The following is a 25,332-nucleotide window of genomic DNA, read 5'->3' on the forward strand; positions in this document are numbered from 1 at the left end:
GTGTAACTAATCATTTAAATACAAAGCATAAATTAAATAATAAAAATTTTCTGCTAAATACGCTGATTCACCGTTTCAAAATATTTTTAATCATTGAAAACTGATTTTAACTTATCACCCCATTTCTTCATTTAAAATTTTTGAAAACAAAAAAGAACACCACTCTGAAGATTTCAACTTAAGTTCACACATGTGTCATGAAACAACTTTTTTGCATACATATTTTCAAAATTCAAAAGTCCTAAGCTTACTTTCAAAAATTACAATCGAATAAAAGATTTATTTAACACTACAGGAAGTGCACAACATGCAAAAGATAAATACTACACATGGATATCACCGTTCACTGCTCGTTTTTGCTTTGGTATTTGCGACAGAGACCGGGTAAAATTGTTCCAATCAATTTCGAATTAATTTGAAACCTAAATTAACAGTATTGACTTTAGAACCTGACCTATGTGGCATTAAATTTGTTTAGTTTCAGTTTGTTTGAACTTGGCGAGAGGTATCCAAAGCACACCATAATTTTTAAATTTCACTGCAAGGAGAAAAGATGTTGTGGGCTCACAGTTTCCAAAATTGTCCTCTAAAACCCGCAAAAAACTCTTTTTGCGAAATATTTTATAACCCAATATGCAAGAAGAGATCGACTTTTTGTCTAAATTTCGTTGAGTTTGTTTGACCTCATGCCACTTTTGACCTCTGACCCCTGACATGTCGTTTTTAATCATTTTTATTTTCTATGGGATTTGGGACCCGCTGAATTGGGAAAAGAGGGCGATGAAAAAATACCTGAGCCTTTGCTTTTTAACCGCATGCAATATTGCAACATGCATCGTATATTCAACATAATTCAAAAGATAAATATTGTACTTTTATAGTTTGTGGAATAAAAAGTCAAATTTTGAATGTAGTAGTTACCTCAAGCTGCAATCCGAAGAGGTCCCTGGTGCGGTCCGGATCTCGCGGCTTGTCCACTGTACGACAGCACTGGTTGCGCGAACTCACTTCGTCAGGGTCTTGGTCAGGACGCATCTCTCTGTCAACAACAAAGACACAACTTAATAAACAATTTATCAAATTCATTATATATTTTAAATTCTTAATCCAAAAATCTAGTGAGATTTCTTTTCAACTTCGTAAATAGTGCACAGCCTTCAAAATTAATTGTTGCGAACACGTGTTTGAAGTCGAAAGCGCTTTTTATCAGCGAGTACGGTTGGTGTGAATGAAAAGTGCAACCAATTGCACTGACAATTAGCACGATTCGCCTCCCTTTCTCGTTGGAAAGCGTATTTGCCGAAAAAAGTACACTTGCACACGAGCAAACAATAAGATGACTGGTCGTTTGTCGAGACAAAAGAGGACGAACATAAATGAAGCGCTGAATCAATGTTTTCCTAAAAAGAGTGCTTTCGCCACTTGCTCGCTCACTCAGCTGGAAGATCCGAAATTTCGTGTTTACTCTTTCCCAAAGCGGCGATGAGTTTCCGCGTTTTGAAACTTTTGGATGTTTGCCTTTTTATCAGGATAGAGTCCAAAAGCAAATAATTACACACCTGCTGCTGAGCTGTATAAAAGAGAGCAAGGAGCGTGTGTTTATGCGAATGGTACTCTGTTAATTTAGCTCTCGTCGCCATAGTGACTTCGATCGCGCATTTACGCGGCTGCACCTGCGTGTTTATTCTGATGAAGGAGCTCATCTTCCAAGAGGCACGCCAAATATTTCCCCAGCGAGCAAGAAATTCATTTAATGTGGACCGCAGTCGGCTAGATGAATAGGAAATATGAGAGGCTTTATGGACAGTCGTTCGTGGAAAGCCTCACAATCAGCTTCTGAATGAAAGATAATTTGCTGGGCAATTTGTCATTTTGCAGTTTTTTCTTGAGATTTATGGAACACATGTTCCTGTTTTAGTGTCGATCTTTTTACCCACGTTTTGAAGGTATTGTGTTGAAACTAAAATTACATAAGGTATTGGAGGCGATTTTTAGAGAGTTTTCTTTTTCAAAATTCCCATCATTATAGCTATCTCATTCCATTGTAAATGATAAATAAACCCCAAAAAGTAGGAAAATTAAATTACCCTCTAGTTCGGTTTAGCTTTGCATGGAAATTCTTATTTTTTAATTGTTGATTTTGGTCATTTACTGCCAAATTTATATTTGAAAAATGCAGCTTTAAGATTTCGTCTAGAAAAATGGTGTTATTTTCTATACGTTCTTTCCTGTCAAAACAAAAAGTTTTCGGTTATTTTTAAAATCTTAATCATAATCAGTATACAGTTTACAACATTTCCTGAGTTATTCTTCCTTTCGATTCTTAAAAAAATGAATTAAACTCCTTTTTCCTCATGACTGGGGAGCAATGGAGTGTTAAGGATACCATTTGCCTCGAATATCGGCGCTTTGGTCCTTTTGCGCTCCAAGATTAATGGCTGCGAGCGACCTCGCCATTCGATCACGTAATCTAGACTCGACATCCTTTGTTACTCTCATTAAAACTGCTGCTCGTACCCTTCCAGCTGGATTGCATTTACAACAAGAGAGAGAGAGAGAGATAATAACAACTCTCGGAGGACGAGGAATAAAATGCAACCGACGGAGTGGAATGCAGCAGGAGAAAATTCGAATTGCAATCGAGAGAGTCTCGAATCGTCTGCTAAATAATGTGGACTTCAGAAAGAAGATTTTATTCCCCTTAAACACTTCTCCATTTACTTCAATTTGTCCAGGGGAAAAGTAATTATTTCAGGGTTTTTCTTGTCATCTTCAAAGAGATTTTGACTTGAACCAAAGTTTTAGTAGGAACACAAAGCATTCCTCAGTGCCCGTGCTAAATAAAATTATCTCAAGAATCACAGTTTCTTTCGAATTTGTAATAAGAACAAATAAAAATCAACCCTTTTCCAGAAAATCGGATCAACTTTATAATGTTTGTCTCAGATTTTATAAATATAAACGAAAATAAAAAAAATACATTTCAGAAGTATCTTTTTTCTTTTTTTCAGATTACTTCGCTAGGATATTTTGGTACTCGTCTATGGAGATAAAAAAAAGTTATTTTTGCCTTTGTTTACATACAAACACGTTTCCACGAAAGAGTGAAAGAGATGTAGCGGCCGTGAAATCGCGGGATATGCGCCAATTCAAGGCTCAGGTCATGCGGGAAGAATCGAAACCAGCCAACGAAGCGATTTAATACTCAATACGTGCTCGCCGTGCACTCGCAACATATGCAGCAGCATGTGTTATTATAAACTACACACAATATAGCAGCCGAGAAAGAAAATTATAATACACACCTCTGTGATTTCTCTCTCTGCCTCGTTCGCCGCGAAGGAAAGAATCGAAACACGCACGATCGGATGAGACGGTTTCTCTGATTAATTAAGCACCGCTGCGCTCGCGCTTTGATTAATTTGAATATTACTTTTCGCTCGTGCCGAAATTGAAGGAGAGCTGTCAGCAGACGAGATCGTGCGGATGGAGTGACCTCCTCGCCTTGACTCTCTTCCTTTCGCTACGCGGCCGCGAATTATCTGTGCTGTTCCTTCGCACTTTGTTAAAATTCCTTCGCGGATGCGATCAAATATTGTACAACACCGCCGCGAGTGTGAAATTTTATTGTTCTATGAGTGAGCGACGCGAGGTCGAGAGATGACAAATGGAAAACTTGCTGAGCTGAGAGGGTCAGAGTTAATAGAAAATTTATGTTTTCGTAATTTAGTAATTTTTAGTAAAATAGTGTCACGGACTCGTATCAATTTATGAATATTTTTTTCTTTCAACATCTTACATATTGCTTTCATTTTAAAGTTTTCACATGCAACATTTATTCTTCGATCCTGAAAATTACTTCTGAATTCAAACTCACTGTTGAAATGTGTTGCTTTAATGCTGGGAATTTTTGAAAGCGAATTAAACCGGTATTAAATATTCTGTAACATGTTGACCCTTTAATTTATTTTCGCTTTTAGCTTTTGACACAACAAATTGGCATTAAAGGCTTATGCATGTGATCATGAAGTGCTTTTACGGCCTTTTTTCAGCAGTGCGTAGGTCGTCAGCGGATAATCGATTCGAGATTTATGCCGTTTTCACGCCTCTCACCGCGCGCCAACCGGCAAAAGGGCCGATTTAGTGTCACCATCACGCGCGTGAACAGTGCTGTATAAATAATGCGACGTGACAATCGTGTTTTCGGAAGCAAAATAAAGAGTAAGAGTGACCTTCAATTTTATTGCATTCGTTTACCACACACGCGAAATGACACAAAAACTGCTTTAAAGCCGCTAAGCTGTTTAAAATTTGGGAAAGAGCTAATCTATCACAAATTGGCGTGGGCTCCCATGTTTTTTCCGCAACTGTCGAGTGTTTGAGTTGGATTGGCATATTTTTCAATGGAAAAGGACATTCACATGTATTTCAACAAAGTGTGTTTTTTTAATTGTTTGAATTACAAAATTGGAGAAGGGCTGTATTATAATAATTTCAAAGTTGATTGATGCAGGGAAACAAGTGAAAATCATTCAAATTGTTGATTACTTTAAGAAGTTGATTAAATTGTTAGTTTTAACAAATGGTTTTACAATGTGAAATAATTTAAAGACGACTTTGCCAATTTCCTCCAACATTTACATCGTTTTGACCATATTTGTTAAGCAGATTTCGATTCCTCTCGTCAAGATCTATTCAACGGGGCACAATACGTTTTGTGAAAAAATTGTCGTGAAATAAAATAAGATTTCAAGTAGGGAGACAGTCTTCAGCATTTGAGAAGCATGCAAAATTTGCAGCCACAAACCTAATAAATTTGCAATGCTCGTCAAATCAGACTTTAACTGAATCCTTAATGCATTTGCAACAAGAATCTTCTGCTATTTTCTGTACCAATCCTCTTTAAAAGCGAACAGCTTAAACTTTGCTAAAGGATTTACGAATATTGTTTAATGCGCGGCTTAAATGACAAACTCTTTAAGTTTAAATTTGCTTGAACGATTTAAACATTTTCCTCGAGCTCACATTACAGATTGGCGTCAGTGCGCAGAATGCTGGCTGGCGTCGTCATAAAAATTTTAACGCCGTTTTCCACCTCCTACGGAGCCGCCGATCTCGGCGCCAAGTTTCCAAATTCGGGGCTGCCGGCGACTCGGATTAACATCCCAGCGAGCAACAACAATGTGTCTTGTGCGCGAAGAAGCCTCTTGGGCTGCGGGCTGGAATTCGTATTCATTGTGGCCGCGCCAATTAAAATGCCTGGGCTCTTTCGTTGAGTCGAGAGCGTGTGCGTGAAGAATTTGCACGACACGCTCTCGCTTTTCGCTCCTTGCTCGCACTTAAGCTAGAAATTAGCACCCACGGTAATTGCTCTGCTGCTGGGGATCACTAATCGCAAGTGCAGGTGTGTCCTCAATTCGCGTATCTCACCCAGTCTGAAATGAATGAGAAGGCGTTTAAAGGGCACTCGCTCGCTCGCGTGTATGAAAATTGCTCGCGATTTTCTCTACTGTCTAGCTCCACTTTTCGCGTCAAATTACAAATTTGGGATGAAAGGCGAAGGAAGCACTTCAGAAACTGTCATCACGACACAACCATCTTTTGATGTGTAAATCAGAAAAAAATGAAATGCACTTACAAGTTGAATTATCGAGAGAATCGTCTGTTTTTAATGGTATTGTTTTGCCTGTTTCTTTTTCCTCAAATAAAATATTTCCTCTCAAGCTGTGCACAACGTTGAATATTGTGAAAAGGGGAATAAGAGGTTTTTGTGCAAAATCCTTATTATTTACCTCAAAACTGTGAAATTCCCATGCAAAATCTGATGACATATTTCTACAATCCTTACAGTTAAGTTAAATGGCAATGCAACAGTTTAGTAATCGATTAAAATCAATAAAATATGATGAAATGTAATCTCAATATCAACTTTTGTTTCTAGTCTTCTATAGAAATTTCTTACTATAAAAAGAACAAAAACATTCCATTCATAGAAACAGCATAGTTACTTTCTCCGCACTGACCACGATTTTGACGAATCAAAAAGCACCATTATTGAACGATTGATGCTCGTTTTCCGATGGATCAAGCCTAGCTTAATTGGCCCGCGGCAACGAGCATCGCGTTAATGGTGTATACGCGTCTGCTCAGCCGGCCGTGCAGATTCGCGGCTGACGAATTCGAGAGAGAAACCGTTGCAGAAACAAAAGTGAAACCATCGCCCACGGATCAACGCCAGAAATGCGCGCTCGGGATTACGCGTTTTGTTCCCTTATCTCTTTTCGGATGTTGAATAACAGCTGCCGCTCGAGCTAAATAAATAATCAAAATTATTAATCACCACAGCAGTGCTCGGTATTAATCTGTGCGGAAATTTCTTTTAGAAAGTGGTCTTATTTGGAAATGAAAAAATCGGTGATTATTCGCTGAAAGTGAATTAACACTTTCATAAAATGTTCTGATTTTTTTAATTATTTGCGATATAAATAAGTTTTTACTTGTAAATTAAAATTCGAAATTTTATTTCACTTGTTTGCGGCTCAGTGCGGCAAGAAATTGCCATTGAAATTTATCGTTTTTGCAACTTTTTTCTAGTACTGATAAAAATTCTTTCTTGTATTTTTATTTTTGGGTTGCAAAAGAATAAATATCCCTTGGTTATTTAAAATGAAAATAAACCAATATTTTCCAGCTAGCCGATAATTATCATTTGCAACGTTTCAAACAATGAATGTGTATAAAAATTTATGGAGACCTTTTCTTCTCTTTTAGCGCACTGAATATCGAGCTGTGCCTATGGTAGGCTTTAATAAACATTTTTTTCCACCATATTACAAAATAATGTTTGCCACTCAATACAATATGCATATTTAATTCAGTTTTGAATCGCTTTTGATTTCAACTTCATCTATAAACAGTTAATTTTTGCCCTCAGGCCCTCATGGTAGCGGTGCCACGCTTTATATTCCATTTATTCCGATGATTCGCCACTTTCTTCGCGCGAAACAAAGCGGTTGATTTAATATATAGTTTTGCGGGCACCATCAGGACGCGGATACGTGTTTATTATTATTTCTGACGATCCGCCAACAAAAGCATCAAGCCGCGGGAGGCGCTGAAAGTTATGGAGAAACACACACACACGTGAACGAAAACACAAAAGCCGTGTCGCGACGGGGAGCGCGAATGGAGTTGTACTCTCGAGACTGCCGCTTTGTTGCTGATGGCTCGTGCGTAAAAAATGGCAAAAAAAACGATCCAGAAAAGCAGCCAGCCTAATGAAACCGTCACCAGTGGCGCCACGCATTCGCGGAATTTTGATTTTTCACGAATTAGACACTAATTTAGCCGGCAAAGAAATAGCTATTCGCTTTTAGGCGAGCCAAAAACGTGATCTGCGAAATTAATTACGTGGAACTGCGACGGATGAGAAGGGAATCTGTAATAAATTACTCTCGTAGGTCGGGCAGAAAATCTGCCATAAGAGTGGCACCTCTGAAGGTTGCCTCAAGAAATAAAGCTGGATTGGATATTAAATTAAAAAATAATATCGTCCGGGTTCAAAGAAACCAGTGGAGCATGCCTTTATTCAGCTTTAATCTACGCTTCATTTTTGTTGAAAAGAGTAACGAATTTGATACACCCCTCCCCCTCCCAAAAGGTCCCAACCGTTTTGAGACTTAATATCGTGTTACGTGCACATTGTAACTGATTTTTGTGTATAAGGGTTGCGTTTATATTATCTTGCATTCTTTTGCCATGGAGTCATATTAGAATAAACTCGAAATATCTAGGTTTTTCTAGCTTCATATTTATCGTCGTTTTTAAGAGAAACTCCATCCAAATTAATATCGAAATTTAAAATCCTGGAATTGCAGGACCAATATTAAATTTATATTCGAGAATCACGATTCAAAGATGCATTATTTCAGGTCGGAAGAAAAAAATTACAATATTCTGATTTTATATTATTAATTAAGAATTTATAGAATGAGACCTGATTTAATACATATATATATACTTTTTTGTATAAAAATAATAAATATTGTCAGAAGTTAGTCAAAAATTATTTTATGAACATAATTAACAAAATATTAAAAGATAATAACAAACAAAAATTTTAAATGTTATAAAAAATTAAAAATTTAATAATTAAAACATGCAACTTAAATATTTAAGTGTGCAAAAAATTTATATAATGTAGTTTTATTTAAAAACCTTATTACGCACACTTTTTAAACAATGAATTATACTAAATTATACAATAAAAAAGCACTGTTAAGCTAAATCTTTGTTTATTCTCACAATATGTCATATATATACATTAATCTCATTCATGTATCAAAGTTTGATCGTATTTCCTATACATGTTATTAGTCAAAATTTCCACAGCAGTTGCTTCTGCTGCGAATGAGTTGGTGAAAATCTTTCATGAATATAAATTGCACGTTCTTTATTCTCTACTCTATATGATATTAAAATTAAATCTGTTTGATCACCTGTTCTTTGACGAGAACGACGAGAGGAAAAAATAACACGCCCTTACGTCAGCACCCGCGACTTGTTTTGGAGCTGTGCGCATAAAAAATATGAATGAGTAACGAGTTCATCAACGAGGAGCGCGAGTGTTCGACACGCCGGTGGATTTATTGAGCGACGTCGCGCGCGTCTCGTCCTACTTTGTGCCGCCCAATAAGGCACACGCTGCTTACTTATTGCCTTAATGAACTATGGCCGAGTAGCTGAGGAAATTATTTTCCTAACGTTTATAGACAGCTACCAGTGAGTCGTCTATTCATGTATTTCTCCACCCAGCTTTGGAAAGAAGAAAAAAACACGCATTATCGAACAGCGTTGCATAATGCAATACAAACGTCCTTTTGTGCTCGAGACTTTTGTCGAATCATTCACATGGAAATTGTACAAATTAGGACGCAATTTCGTGCCCATGTTTGTGCGAGGAGTACAATTCATTAGCATCAGAATCCTTTTTTCTATCGTCGTCGTTCTTTCCATGCTTTTGCTTGGTTCACGAGTTATGAATATTGCAGAAAGCGCGCAGCGTTCCTCGTTCCGCTGCACATTCGCCTCTTTTGCATATGTTTTTATCTGATCTCCGGCGTAATTTATTGCTTTTACGGAGCGAAAGTGATTAAAATTCCAGCTTCTCTCTGCTGGTGTGCACGCGGTTTTCCGAACAAACGAGCGCGCGCGGAGATTACAAGCGACTAGTTGGTGTATAAATTATACAAAAGGCATGTTCTCCGCTGTATTTACAAACAAGCGTTTCGATTGGAATTTGAATGAACAAGCGCGTATATGTCTGATTCGTTTTTAATTAGTGCGCAAAATTGGATGATTCGTTTCGTTTGTGCATAATGCCGAGTTAAAGCTAGTTATTTGGGGGCCAGAAAAAATATCACTTTCACCGCAGCATGTTGGTCTCGTCCGAGCCTATTTGCTTTTTATCAATCAAAAAGTTTCCATTGTTCTCTACATAACCGCTGCGCTTATAATTCGCTACGCCTGCGGGAATGCAAAATTGATTTTCACATACTGTGCAACGACACAGCGGCCAAATTGACTATGTCGTGGCTTGGCTTAATTTCCTTCGCCTTTTGCGGCTGCAGTGTGTCCTAATTTTGACTCTAGGGGGGCTGCGGAATTGGATCTTACTTTGAACGATTTTCCAAGAATATTAGTTATATTCTAGTGGGAGCTCTCTAGATGCAGCAGATGGCAATATATGAAATTCTGATTGCAGAAATGGTGTCTGTAAGCCAACTAAAGCATGTTCTCCAGATTTCAAACCAATTTCCAGGAAAATGGTAATTAAATTTTTCCGAAAACTTGATTATTTCGACATCTCTTTACCACCCTAACAATATACAAAAAATTAGAATTGTACTCCATGAAAATTTTGAAAATAGCAGACCATTCACATTTTTTGTGGAAACACCCAGAAACATTTTAGATTCCTTCAGTTTTTCAATTAAATTTTGCGATTAAACCTCAACTTGTTATTTCAACTTCCTCAAATTTAAGAAACTGAATGGCTCTACTATGATGTGTGGAAAATTAAATTTAGGTGGTTAGCTTTTATTAATTTTCTACACAGAGCAGCGAATCATTAAGTTTCTTTTTTTTTTGCTCTTTTTATCCCTGTCCGAGGACCGGAGGACCGGGAAGGGCGCGCACTGCACTATATTCAAATTTTGGTTTATTACGGATCAGCAGGGCAACTGTGCCCCATACATCCACATCCAGAACTTAACAAAAATATAACAAAGCATTTTTTTATTTGATAACAGAGGGAATAGTAAAATCAGTCTATCATATCAGTATTTGGCAAGAAATGTTTGGCTTAGTTTTTGATTGAATGCACTTGAGTTCCCATTCATACACAGATTCGGCGACAGGTTGTTCCACAGGCGATAACAAATGACTTGGAAGCACTGCTCAGGCACTGTTACACTGACAAAGGGGGCCCGAAGTCACATTCGATGCGCCCGTGACCTACCCAAAAAATAGACATCATGCATTGTTGTTACAAGATTGCGCAAATATTGGGGACTATTATTATACAAAATTTTGTGAGTCTGGACTAGAACATGCAGTTTACGTCTATCAGTGACATTTAATATTTGGCATTTTTTATAACATTTAATATTTGGCATTATTTATTTTGCACTAGCACGAATGCTGAAACCCGGGTCCCAATAACACCGCGAACGGATAACCACCAGGCCGCACAGGGACCCAGCCCACTCAAGGGCCACTTGCCTCCGCACCGAGGACTGCATTGAAACGCTAGACATTTGTCCCGTGAAGCCAAATCACGCATGCTGGAAAGGTGCAAACCAGCAAGTAGCGAGTCTGCGCCGGTGCGCCTCCCAGCCCGTTGAGCAATTTGAGCAATTCGAGGAGTCACTAAACTAACCACTTTTTGCCATTTCTGACATTGGGTAGCCAGTATTAGATCTCCGAACTGCTCAAATACCTCTCATTGCTTTGACACTCCTGAGATTGCCTTAACAATGCGAGCCAAGTTTCTTAAATTTAAAAATTAATCCTGTGCGTGTATTTCTACTTTATTTGTTCAAATTTGCTGCTTTGTTTTCATTTGACTTTTATAATGACAAATCAATTTTAGATGCATGATTTCTACTGCTCATAACTCAATCTTCAACACGGACGATAAATCACACACCTGATCGGTTTTTCCTCTCCTGACAAATATTTTGATGGGAACAGAAATTACGTTCCTAATGAAATTAGTTCCAATAGACACGTCCAATTATCACGTAGCAGCAGAGACTTTCGGTTTCGCAACCAAATTCGAACGCGGCCATTAATAATTATTGTTCGCCGAGCCAAAGAAAAGTGAGAAAAAGAGCTTCGCCCATCGATCTCGTGTTTCTAGGCGTATTTCATTCGGGCGCAAGGGCGTGTTTGGAATTGGAAAACGCCGAATCGGCGGTAATTTTTCTTTCTATTTCCAGCTCGAGAATTGATTAATGCGTTTTATTATGCGGTGCCGGCGTTAATTTGGTCAAGGTGTTTGTCCGTGCCCAGCACGAGCGCGCGCGCGGAGGATGAAGAGGACCGCCAAGGCCGCTTTTTATTCTGCGCACTGCTGTGTCCAAACCATGGAGATGCAGCTCGCGGATAAGGAAGAGATGAGACTTGCTGATGACGAATAAAAATACACTGGCGTCCAGACAAAAGTTGCTGATGCGTCTAGGCCAATTTAATATGAACTTGCAGCTTTTTCTATAGAAGCACCGACCACCAAAACATTCCTGATGTGGTCCTGAGGGGCGTGAAATTATTTGATGCCTCATCTCAGATTTATTTCTGACTAAGCTGGCATTCATGCAACGACTGTAGGGAACTCCAATCGATCAACTTGCCTCGCCTGCTATAGTATATTTTTGCCATTTTTACAAATTGTAACTTGAATATTGGTGGCTCAGAACGTTTTTTTATCAAAATAATGATGATGAAAGTCCTCTGATAGAAGACAAAATTAAAAAAGGTAAGGAACCATAACAATTGAAATATCATTCTAAACCAAAAAGTGGTTTCATTTTATTGATTAAATATGAAAATAGAAAAAACTGTTAGTTATTATTTGAGGAGTTTGGTGTCTGTTTTTTTTACTTCAGTTGGATTTGGCCTCTCACCTTTAAAAATACTAGACACCATATAAATTTTTTTCTAAAATAAAAATATGCATTTAAAACTTGTAGACAGACCATTTATTTAATTTCAAATCATCCGTAATAATTATATGACCTTTGAGATCAACAGAAAATTTGTTCCACTTGACGAGACGAGTTCAACGATGTCCAAATTTTAGTTCTATCACTAATTTGAACTGATTTGGAGAAAATTCATAAATTCCAAAACTCGAAATTCAAAAAGGTATGTAAAACCAGCAAATGTGGAAAATTCGGGGTTTTCTAAATGGCGTTTCTGGTCAAATATAGGGCCTAGTTTCAGTAAAAAAAAATCCTTGTCTGGACATAGGCTGAAACATAAAAATCACATGCAGGATTTTTAATTTTTAATCTGAGTAAATGCTACAGTTTTTTAGTGCGGACAAAACTACGCTGAAAAAATAGGAGCACTCTGCAGACGGACGTAAAATATATCCATGATGAAAGGGAGAAATCCATCAGCAGATAGATCCGATTGTTTATTTCCTCAAAAAATAATGATTTCAATAAATCGCATTATTTTTTGATCGTGATTGACTTTTTCACTCAAGGTTGCGTCATATCAAAACCAAAGTAACTGCCTTTCAATCGGTTCGCATGATCTGCAGAAAAAAATCGTGCTTGATATCTGCGTCAAAAAGCGGATTTTGCTGTTGCTGCTGCTCGTGAGCGAGGATTTAACTTTTTAGAGATGGATGTTTGTTTGTAGATCGGCGTGTGCTGCATAAAAAATTCATTGAGAGGAAAGAACGTGCTCTCGTTCCGCCCGACTAATTTTCTGCCATTAATAATTTTCGTATCGGCCAGGTAGCATTGTTCCCACTAATTGAGGCCTTCAGCATTCGGAGAGGAAATATACTGCGTTTGGCCGAAACGAAAATAATGCCCGAGATAAGGAGGGAAAAATAAAGAGAGACAAAAGCGGCGGGCACACCCACGCCAGGCCGGTGATTTTGTTCCGGGGCCACCCTCCGAGAACAATTGACCCGAGTCTTAAGTGGCTGATTGTCTGGCCCGCACTCGTTAACGTTTTTGGGATTCAACAAGGGGAAGGCCGGATTAGCTTTCAGAAAAAATGCGGACACAATAAAAAATAATGCGACCAGCACGAAAGTAAAATGAGTGTTATAGGTATATACGTGTGGGCTAATTATTTATGCTCTAAGGTCAGGTGGAAATCACTCTGACAGGATGAAGAGACGATAAAATAATAAATTCATGTAATATAAATTCATTACATGAAAGGAAATAGGCACATATTTACTATGTGTATTTTATTTAATTTGATACTTTTTGTAATTGTTTCGAGCTTTTTTCCTGAACAAAAAAGACTCCAAAAAGACTTTTGATTTTTTTGCATTTTTTATTATCCTAAACCAAAAGAAGTTTTAGAACTGAGTAAGATTGAAACGGTATCATGCACACACACTCTTCCAATTAGTTTTGAGCGTGTTGATTAGCTGATCGCTTTCCACGCAGCCGTTATAATCGGTGTCAACCTTGCACGATGGTTTCGAATGTCAACAATGAGCTGTCGCGTGCTTATAATTGATGCTGGCATTCGAAAAACCACACGCGTAAATAAGGAAGCTCTCGCCCACATATAGGATACGCGCGTGGAGTTTGTTTGCCGCGCCGAAGGTTGAGGCCGTGTTCAATTCTGCCATTTCAATAAATTAGAGTGACACTTATTGACACTTCCAACGCGCTTTAATATGTCAACGGAGCAAATTGAGTCTTGTCGCCTCGACTACAAGAAAGACATGTATGGATTTGTAGAAAATTGTGTTGGTTTATCAGTGTAGCAGCTATCAGAAAGCATGGGGGAAATATTTACAGTTTGTTTAAAATTTAAAAATTATTATTTTAATCATTAATAGAAGCTTTCAAAATGAAATATCGTTTATATTTTTAGTGAACACCAACTTAAAACCGGAGTTTTTACAAGAAAATTACGTTTTAATGGCAATATTTTCGCTTTTCCAACAACTTTACGACACCTTCCAAGTCTCATTTTAAATTTACCTGGTTAAACACCCCTTAAAAGGTCTCTAATTTTGAAATCCCCTCACTCAGAAGTCACTGCCAACATGCAAATCTATTTTTTAGTGAGCTAAATAAAATTAATTTCTTTACCGTTTTCTCATATTTTGTTGTTTGTCTGAGAAACATGTTGGAATTTTACTGTAGTAGACAGACACACAACAGTTAATTGCAAAAAATCAATAATTATTGAAAATTGTGATCCAAAAACCAAAAGAAAACTATTTATGAGCGCACTTCATCATTATTATATTTTTTATTTAAATCAATTTACTTTTCTAAAAAATGTTGGTAATTGAACAACACAGGAAGAGACGAGGTTTTACGTAAATAAATAGAATTTCCGTTGCGTTCTGGAAGACGAATGTTGTGCAGAGTCTAACTGCTCGTTTGAGCAGTCATTCGTCATTGTTGTTGGTTGCACACACACGCGGGCGTGCGTGTAAATTTATACAGGGTCAGGTAACGAAACAAAAGGTGCGCAGCGCACTTGTCTTGCGTGAAACCGGATGGGGTGAGCGAAGAGAGGAAAAGGAAACATGTGCTGATCAAATTTACCACGCAATCGGCCCTCTCCCTGCGTTCATGTCGTTATTTTCAGTGCCGTCACCTGCTTAATTCTCATTCAGAACGTTGTGCCGCCGCGCACCGCAAATTAACGCATGTGGCCGCGACTTTCGGTTTCTGTCTGAGTCACACAAGGGAATTCGCAGATTCGCCGTCTCCTCTCAATGGGAGGAAATGCAAATCGAGGAGTTAAAGGCTTTATCGGCCTCGTCGAATTTACAATGGAAATGCGGGCGTTCAGGTCTCTCGGAATAAGGGTGTAGGCCTAAAATCGGTCTTTCTATATATGGAGCTTTACAGGCCAGCAATTAAGAACATTTTTTTACATTGTATATAGTCTAAGAAGTGTTTGTTTTTGCAAGAGTATCTGAAACAATGTAATTTCAGATTTAGCCAAAAATTTCGAATAATTAATTTTTGTTACATGAATTTGATTCTTCTTATCGTGATCTATCCAACGATGTGTGAATTACGAGGTAAATTTCCCTTCTGCTGAAATAAATCCTGATTTTAAACACAGAGAGAGAGAGAGAGAGAGAGAGAGAGAGAGAGAGAGAGAGAGAGAGAGAGAGAGAGAGAGAGAGAGAGAGAGAGAGAGAGAGAGAGAGAGAGAGAGAGAGAGAGAGAGAGAGAGAGAGTGATACATGCAAATTTTCTCACAAATTTAAACGGCATAACCTGGGGAAATTTTGACCCTTTCCCGATTTTTAGACTGTTTAATCAAGTCAAGGAAAAAATAATTTTTAAAATATTCCTGTACCGTTTTACTTGAATAAGATCGGCGTAGTGAAAAATAGTTATTTTGAAACGTATTTTAGTTTTCTAAAATTGTTCACTCAAATTTCATATTCTGTTATTTTACTTATGGATTCTGGGGCTTTAAGATTATTTCAATTTAAACGAGTATTAGATTTAGCTGATTTTCCAAGCCTTTAATGATTTATTATCATTGCATGACTTTTACCTTTAAACAGGGTATAATTATATCTTTATAAATGACTTTTCTTTATCCGCTTTCTGAGAAATATCACGATTCAATATGTATATTTTTGCGTTGAAATAGAGCTTAATTGAGAGATAATTAATTCCTGAATCCAGCACTGCCTTTCCTTTCTTAATTGTAGCACATAGTAGATTACAAGATAAGCCAAACAGGTTTGAATTAAGCGGCAATCGATTCACGCCTCTTTGAATTGCAGCTTTCCTGCGGAAATGATCGCGTCGATCGATTTTGTCCTCGTTCGCGACGCAGTTTCGCAAGGGGACAGGAAAACAATGGTTTTTGTGAGGCAAAATACGGCCGGCTTGGTCGATCACGTGCGAAGAGGTGCTTTTTTCTATCGGTGCGGCGCCAGCCAAATGCGCTCCGGAGCAAAAGAGGCACCGGCCTGCGACCATCCGCCGTTACCGCACCGACAGGGAAAGAAGCAGGCCATTCGACATGCCACCCAGATTAACATAAAGTGCGCTCGCTTGGAAACAACGCGCCGTGCGTCCCCGCCGAGACGTCTGACAGCCAAATTGCAGCCGCAACAGCGCGATGCTGTTCCCAGCACCATAGCCGACAGCTGCACGAGAAAGTGTCGGATGTCATTTGATCTTTTGAACAAGAAGTCTGCGAAAATGGTATTTGCAATCGAATGAATTATGACTCTTCCGGCACTGAATTTTTTTATTCTTCAAAAGGAAAAAGTAGAAAAAACTGTCTTCTCTGTGATTAAACGTTATTGACTATTTGAAATTCTATAAATGTTAGCTTTTGCAAAAATTAATAGAGTTTAGCTGGAAATCAAAATGCTGAAACTTTTTTTAACGGCAAGACGAGGCACAGATTAATTGCAAGGATAATCTTTTTCAAAAGAAACAACTAATAATAAAAATAGTATTTTTTATAGATAATAGAAAGGGAAATCCAAATTCAGGCAATTTATTTATTATCGGTATTCAAGTAAACAAAATTGATGTATGCATGAATGTTCAGAAATTTTCAAATACAAAATCATATACAGCGAATCAAAGAAAACCAAGAAATCATTACCGATTTTTCAACAAATCAATATTACGCCATTTTTTATTTAGAATAATTTCAAAACATCATGTACACCGATAGAATCATTTTGAATATAGTGGATCCATCTAAAAATGTGTCAATAAATAAAATTTTCATTTATTTCAATTTTCAGTAGATGAATTTTAATTTTATAGTCAATTTTGTGCCCATAATTGCCTATCAAACTCATAACTGCTCTCCTTTTAAAAAATAGACCAGACAAACAAATTTTAAGATACTGCGATAGTTTACCGTTCTTAACTGAATAAGATTTAATTTTGATTCAACTCTTTTAAACGATTAAAGAGCAATAATTTGAATTATATATACGCTAAACCCTGCATAATTTATCTCTTTAAAGCCATTTATTTCATCCTTCGCGCAACAATAAAATTACGATGTTTTACAGCGCGAGCAAACTCGTTTTTCTGCTACCCACTCCGCGCACGCAAATTTCAATTGAAAAGCCGGGCACTCGCTCGCCGCACACGCACAAAGCAAAATTTCGGCTCTGCGTGTTCTACTCCAATAAGCAAAGAGCCGAGCTTTTTGCCTCGCGCCGGCCGCCCCGTCGCGCAATTAACTGTACTCTCAGCGAGTCATTAAAATTCATTTGGCGCCCAACGAGGCCACTAGGATTTATTATTACGAGTATCAATATGCGCGCGAACGCTATGCGGCTAAGATGCTTTTTTGAGCGTGTAACGTGATGCTTCCTATCGCGCTTAATTGCTCACCGTGAGAGATAAATCATAATTAGCCCCGGCGCTGCGGTCATCGAAATGCAAGCTCACCTGAAACAAACAAGAGGATTTACAATAATTAATCACCATTTATATCACACCTAAAATATTGACTATATTCTGGAAACTTGGTTTAGGTAGTTTTTAGGGGTAGGGGCTGTTCGTTTACTCCTTTTTTTCTGAACGTGGGGTTTCATTTTTAGCAGAATTTTTTATCCAATTAATTTTTATCAGGATTTGTTGCAATTTTTGCAACTTTTATTAAAGAAAGTTCAACTTATTTTCAAAAGAGAAAGAATGTTGTCCTTCGATTTATTTGTTTCTTTTTTCCGTTCAGACGGAAAATAGAAACAACTGAAAGTTTTTATTTTAAAACGTTTTATCAAAATATTTTCAAAACTCGTGAATTTGTTCAGTTTTTTAATAAAGACAAAAACGTAAGATTTTTTTAAAACAATTTCATAGCAAACAAGAGTTGATTGGGCTAAAACAATGTCTTGAAAAACCGTCTAAAACTGTCTAAATTGCACATATCCGACTGTTTGCTGAAAAAAACCGTCAAAAATTCACAGCCATATTAAATTTTTATTTTTAAATTTTGTTTGAAGCTTTAACACATGAAAAAGCCTAAGAGATCATTATTTAAATTTCAATCATTTTTGATAAAACGTGTGTGGTATCTGTAAGACACATTTGATTTTAAATTTAAAACAAAACGTGTTTCTCAGATTAATCTTAAGATATATTTCATGGTACTTGAAAGTTAACTTGAAAAAATCCCCTTGCTGCATGCATTTTTTCTGAAACCAAAATATGCCAGGGGATCAGCCTGCTCGCATAGGCAGAAAACCGCAAAAACCAACAAACACGTACGGCCCTTGAAATTTCCCGATGCGAGAGAGTTGACTTTTTGCCTCGCCACAAACTCTCGTGATTTACTTTTGCCGCAGTCAGCAGGAGTTTGTCTCTTGGAGAACAAAAGGCATACTGCTGTTGTCCTTTTTTTAATCCCCGGCGCTCTCGTTACTTTCCAGAGCAAGGCAAATGATGTGCAAAGTAAAAAACACTGATTTATACGACTAAAGAGATTATTTTATTGAAGTTTGACTCAAGCATTGAAAATTTTAACTGATTAGTAAATCGAATTGAGAAGAAACCACGTTGTGTTTTGATCAACACAACGTGGGATTTAAGCAAAATAAAATTCCTTGATAGGTCGTGTAATCTGGTTCAAATTTGATCGGCATGTGGCATTTTGACGGCCGGTCCGAAATGCCCAGGTAATTCTCTCACGATCCATTTACCAAATGTGCCTTTGCGCCTCTGCAGGAGATGGACAGCATCCGTCAATCGGGAAAAGAATGCAGCCGTCCGAGCATCCTAAATGTTTATTATTATTCCCACAGCAAGTCGCCGTTTCCCATCGACAGTAATCGCGGCCGTGAAATTAGTAGCGAGAGATTTCAACGCTCGTTAAGCTAGTTTTATGAACAACCTAAAATATTTTCAAATCGGTCATTTAATGTGTCAATGGACTATTTTAATTGTGAAAAGGAGTAAAATATTGGCACACATATGGAATATTTGCCGAGTGCATTTCTCACTGGAAGTCATTTGAACCAGAATGACTTTTTGCTCCTTTTTCAGCATGAAAGCCCAAGAGAGGAAATCGAAAGCGATCCTTATTTCCACCTGGCAGCGTCTTGTGCGATAGAAAAATGTCTCCTCCGCTGGAGAGAAAAAACGCGAGCTGACCGACCGAGACCTTTACACGTTTGCTGCATGTTAAGATATTTGATTGCAGATTTGCAACAGAGAGCGCGGCGCTTTTTGATTACGCGCGCAGTGGGGAAAAACACGTCAGGAAGCCAGAAAGCGAGCCAGAGGCGAGAGAATTATTATTACAAAATAAAAGGATCGCTGCGAGAGAGCGGAGCATCAGGAGCAGACGATGAGCACGAGAATAAAGAAACACATTCCTTGGCAGAGAAGAAGCAACCGACTTGCTACATTGGAAAAAAATCATGCGCCACAACAAAGGTGAATGAACCAATTTCATTTCGCCGTACATGCACAGTTTCAATTTTATTGATTTTGCCAAAAAATCAATCAATTAAATGAACCGAATTTGAGTAAGGAAAAACTGCATTTGCTCCAAAAAGAAAATACAAATTTTTTCCTTCCATGAAAGTTAAATTTAACAGTGCGGTGATTATGAAATGGTATTTATTTCCGTCGGTGTACATTTCTAACGAATTATAAATTAGTGGAAAAGACTATGAGAACGAAGAGTTTAAGTTGAAACAGAATAAAAAATCCTTTACCATTATTCTATAATTAATTTGTGTGCAAAAATAAATAAATCAGCATTTATGAAGTAAGTTGTATATTAGCCTGCCAGAGAATTTTTCGGTATTGATGAAGTTTTTCTTGGAGGAGGAATCAAGAGATCCCCTTCTGTGATAATCCAAAATTTACGGCGTGGGAAATTCGATGATTCAATCTTATTTATGGCTGTCCCGCAGAGGATGTATTTTTTCTGTAAACATTGATTCAGATAATATGGTAATTAAGAAGAATAAAACGTGCTCATTTTAATGATAAAGCAATTAAATTCACTCATAATTGGTGGAAAAAAAATAGACAAATCTTTGCTTGAGGTCATAATTTACGTATCCTTGAACCTCGAAACTTCAAATGAAATTTTTAAACTATTTATCTATAAATAATATTTAATCTAAAAATACAATTATTTCATTTTTGTCTTCCTCGAGTCATTTGTTATTTAACACTAGTTTCCTCGTAGCTAAAAAATAGAGAGATTTTAGGAGAGGAATTTCTCTTGGTGAAGTAGCGGTACTAAAAACCAAGCAGCGCCTTCATAAAATTTGCACACAGAGACGATCAAGAAACAACTTCAAAGCTCACACCCTGGCGATTCTCGGTCCGGCGATCGAGCAAGGAAAGTGAGGCGGAGGCGCGCAGTCGGCCCCTGGGGGCCACTCTCGTCTCTTTCTTTTCCTGAGCAGCATAATAGCCAGGTCATGGACCTGCTGCTGATGTGCGAGAGAGTAACACGCCGGCAGTGTGTGTATTTTCATTAATGGCCCACTCGCCGGCAAGGAGAGAAAAAAAATAACTCTCGTGTGCACACTCGAGAGAGTTGATGATGATGTTGCACTTGCGGCTGCATTCAGCAGCCAAAATATTTGTACGGCGAGCGCAATAAAATAACATTACTTTGAACGTCTCGAGAGCTGCCGCAAATAATGGAGTTGAGTGAGAGAGATTAGCAGTGGAAAAGTTGTAATAGAAGCGCCTTTGATGATCAAAAGAGAGAATTTGAACGAGTCCTTTAGTGTCATTTTAAATGAAATGGAAAGTATGAGTATGCTGTTGAACTATGTGTGTAGTTAGAAATTCAATAAAAAATTTATTTAGGTCCATTTATTGCATCAAAATGTTACAAGTCAATTCAGAAGAGGTTCATATTTTATTTATTATTTATTTCAATGTATATTAAATGAACGACTTGAGGACTTGTCTGGAAAAAAACAATATTCTATGAATGATTTTCAAAAATTTTGTTGCACTATAGGCTTAACAAATTAAAAGCAACATTTTCTAGCCCAAAATACATTTTCAATGTGTTAAATTAAATATTATTTGCACTGCCAAAAAATTTTCCGAGGTTGAAGGTCCTTTTGACGTAAAAGGAATTTTTCCTCTGATTTAAACTACCTTTTAAAATCTCAATTTGATAGTGCCATCTCAATTAAAAATATATTAACAATATCCTAATAAATCTCCGTTTGTCCTTTCTCCCTAACGCAGTTTCCCTTGATACAACTAAACACAAAGTAAAATGCTAATATGTTATAAAAGTCGCAGTCCATCAAGGGAAACGAGATATTAATTATTATGATTGTTTGACAGAGACCTCGATTCTCATACTCGCAGCTTCTGTTGAATAACCCAGACGCATGCGATGTAATTACAATCACAACACGAAGCAGAGCGAGCCTTTGATGCACTCCTTAATTTCTTATTTCGTTTCCTCCCGCTTATCTCTTCCTCTTTGTCGGCTCTTCGTAACCCAATTTCCTCACACAGTTACGCAACGCCCGTGCATAGAGAAATAACGTATGTGCGCACACACGCACACATGCACAATGCAGACGCGGAAAAATATTAAACAGCTCACGAATCGCCGCAGCAGTTTTGCGTTGCGCAATTTAATTGCAGTTATTACTCGCACATATCTTGTTTGTACACATTTATTGCATTTGCAAGAAAATGAGTTCACCGCGTGCTAGTGAGGATCTTTTTATTTTTAAATGGGAGGAATACAAAAGTTAGAAGCACGATCTGATTGAAATTGGCCGGCTTCACGCTCATTTGCATACAATGGAAGATGTATATAATAGTAGATAATAATTATTGCGGATTTAAATGTGAGCTTTTATGTTTTCATGGTATATTTTTGCTCAGGTATAATTAAGTGCTGAACCTATTGATGTGCCTCTTGTTTGAGAATTATTTGAGCTCTTGTTCGGCTTTGTAACCTTGGACAGGGTCTTAGCCAACTTGTTTATCTGAAGTGTCAACCTCTCTTGCTTGCATGCTTTGATCTTGACCTGTGATAATTTAAAGTATTGTAACTAATTGTGAGAACAAACACCGATTAATAAATGTTTTTCATTTATTTTTAAGTTCCTATCTTCTTCAGCAAAAAAATACAATTTCACAGTTATTTCGATCGATGTAATTAGGATTTTTTATTTTAAAGCTGTGCTCAAAATATACCATTCCATTTTTTTAATCCTGAATAATAACGTCAGTTTTTTTACCTCCGAGTACATAAGTATTCAATGAATTACCTTTTGGGCAAATTGAATACACTCCTGCTTCTTGATATGTTTATAATAATTCGTTCTTTGACGTCAGACAGCCGTGTGGTCAGGAGTAGTTTACAATCGCGTGTATTTTGATTTCTTTTAACGCTCATTCGTTGAAGTGTGTGTACAATTGCAGTTAGCTTGGCAAACGTAATAAATGTACTCGGCTAGTGCGGCGAGAAAAGTCAAGCAAGTGGAGATCCGGTGGTGCCGCTCGTAAAACAGTCTCTCTGCTCTTTTTTCCCAACACGGTCTTTGCATGCATTGTGCAAATTAAAATGCTTAAACGCGCAGTGCCGGCCAGTCGTACTCTCCGATGCCTATTTTATGCGTTTACAACGCTGGTTTCATTCAGCAAACTCGAGGAGGGAATGATATTATATTGCTTTTCCTGCTCTCGAGATGCAAAACACCGCTGCCCAACTTTTGAACTCTGGTGTTATAAACTCGCGTTTCTTAAGCGTTTTGCAACTCACTTGAAGTGCGTGTGTTTTCGTTTATTGCGAGCCAAACGGGAGATGTGTTTTCAGATTTATTTCTGCTGTCTAATTTGGCGAAAAGTTGATATATAATTCATTTCCAAAAGGATAATTTACTTGAATTGAACGTACACTAATAATAAAAGTAGTAAATTTAAGAACATTTTTATTTCGAGTTGAAATTATTTAAATTTAAAAATTAAGCTAAAATTGTTAAAGTTAAGATTCGTATCGATTGTCTCTCGATTTCAGCTTTGTAATGAGTATTAGAATTCAGTAAAAAATATAAATAAATTGTGAGGAAAAATCTTCAAGCTAATAAAAAGCTTGAATCTTGGATGAAAAAACTAGTTTCTCTATTAGGGCGGTCTTTCAGTTTCTGATTGCCATTTTCACAGTTCATTTTCCCATCAGTCGAAAAGGAATGTTGTATTAGAACTGGAACAGCTCCCAATGGCACAATCGAGTAGATCAGAAACGCACCGTGCCAATGACTTGGCGAAGCGAAGGGTGTTGCTTCTCAGCACACGATGGTGCTGAGGTGAACGGTTATTATTGTGGTTTTAGTCATGCTATTGTGGCGTTCTAACGAAATTTCACGCGAATCTGGAAACGCCGGGCACAAGTCAAAACACACACGCCAGGATGTGCGCATCGTTTTTTGTCTGCACTGATGGGCGACAGAGAACCATCTATGGGCGAAGAACAACTACTGCTGCTTCGTTTCTTTGGAGATTTCAATGCTCGAAATTCTAATCGAGGAATATATCTTGAAACTTCTCTTTTCATCGCTGTTTTCTCGCCTCTCCAAAATTTTATTGAAATTAGGGTTTTGTAAGAATTAATGTGAGTAACTGTTGCTGAAGGTTTTTATCCTGTACAATTAAAGATAATTTCCGCCAATTACTCATTGAACATGCTCCATTAAATTCACCCACATGGTTGATCCTTGGTCAATTATGCAGCAAGAGCGTATAAGCCGAAATTTGCATTTCGTTTGCAAATACGCTGCTTTTCGCACGCCAGGAATGCCAAGGTTGTCCGTGAGCAAAAAGGCGCGCACCAAGCGAACGGTGTTGTCAAATAAATCAAGCTCGTATTTAGCTCGAGCGTATTTTTTATCTCCGAGTGTTCGATTTCTCCACCACGACTCTCTCAGTTCAAATTTGGACATGTGCCATATGCACCGCGAAGCAAGGAAAGAGAACAAAAACTCGCCCCGGCAGCTCCTTTGTTTGCTCCGTTGATCAGTGGATCGATCGATTGACCGCTCTCCAATACGAAAAGAGACTAGAGCCCTGAGCCGAACTGTTTGTTGGCTGGCTTGATATTCTCATTCAAGAAATGTCGTTATTTTTTCATGTTATTCTCTAACCACTATAACTCGGTTTTTTATATTTTACGACCTGAGAATTTTAAGAACAAAAAGGAAAAACTTGCTGGTTGTTAATTCTTAATTGATGGTTTTTGACAAAGGTTTAAATGAACATTTTACTATCCCACATCTTTTCATGCTTACCACAACCCTCTTTATAATTTTCTAGGAACCACACTCCTTTCTTTGTCCTATATTGTCGTGATTCTGATACAGAAAATCAACAACACTAAATTTATTTGTAAAAATGAAATAGGAAATGTAAATTTTAATTTTGTATCTATTTTTAATTTTGACCATTCAAAGTTCGGAACAGAAAAAGAAAGAGCGACCGAGGTAAAAGCCAAAGGTTCAGGGCTCCAGTGTTGACCGTAGAACAGAGAGTTCGACATGTGTGTGCATATCACGGTTGGCTCGCGGCGGTGCATGTTTATTATTCAAAATTTATAATGGCAACAGGAGGAGTCGGTGCGAGAATGAACAATTCGCTCGCCACGATGCCAAGCTACTCCCACACACACACACAAACAAACGTAAACGTAGCAGACACGATTGTGCAAATGCTTTTTATTCCGCGCGAGAGAGCAGCAGATGCTGCGCAGTGTTATTTTGCGCGCACGCTTAATTTATTTGGCACCGGCCATGGGAACATGACCACGCAGATGCTATTCTACTTTGGCGAAGAACTCTGACCTCTCTGCTTCGTTCTGCCAACCCTATGAATGCAAAACGCACGCATTTACTGAAGGTTTGATCGCATATCTTCTGAGTGAATTAATTATTTCATGTGCAAATGCGACTGCACTCTCGAGCTCCTATTTTTCGTGGGAATGGATTTTTAATGCAGTGTGTATTAAGCTGTAGATGTCTAGACGCTGATTAGATTTGACACTTGCTGCCTGGCGTGTTGAATTAATTTCTGTTGTTTTTAGTTGAAATTTAAAGAGTACTTAAAG

At 37.8% G+C, this 25,332-nt stretch overlaps 1 protein-coding gene across 1 annotated transcript in view; it reads right to left on the bottom strand.

Annotated features, from left to right (window-relative positions):
- The window catches only part of LOC135945218 (ras-GEF domain-containing family member 1B-like), a 72,550-nt gene that overhangs the window by 34,701 nt on the left and 12,517 nt on the right, over nt 1-25,332 (bottom strand). Inside the window, exon 2 of the mRNA XM_065492746.1 lies at nt 922-1,039. Coding sequence (XP_065348818.1) covers nt 922-1,039 — 118 coding nt within the window. The remainder of the gene's footprint in view (nt 1-921; nt 1,040-25,332) is intronic.

This window comes from Cloeon dipterum, chromosome X (genome assembly GCF_949628265.1).
Source record: "Cloeon dipterum chromosome X, ieCloDipt1.1, whole genome shotgun sequence".
Classification (NCBI taxonomy): Eukaryota; Metazoa; Arthropoda; class Insecta; order Ephemeroptera; family Baetidae; genus Cloeon; species Cloeon dipterum.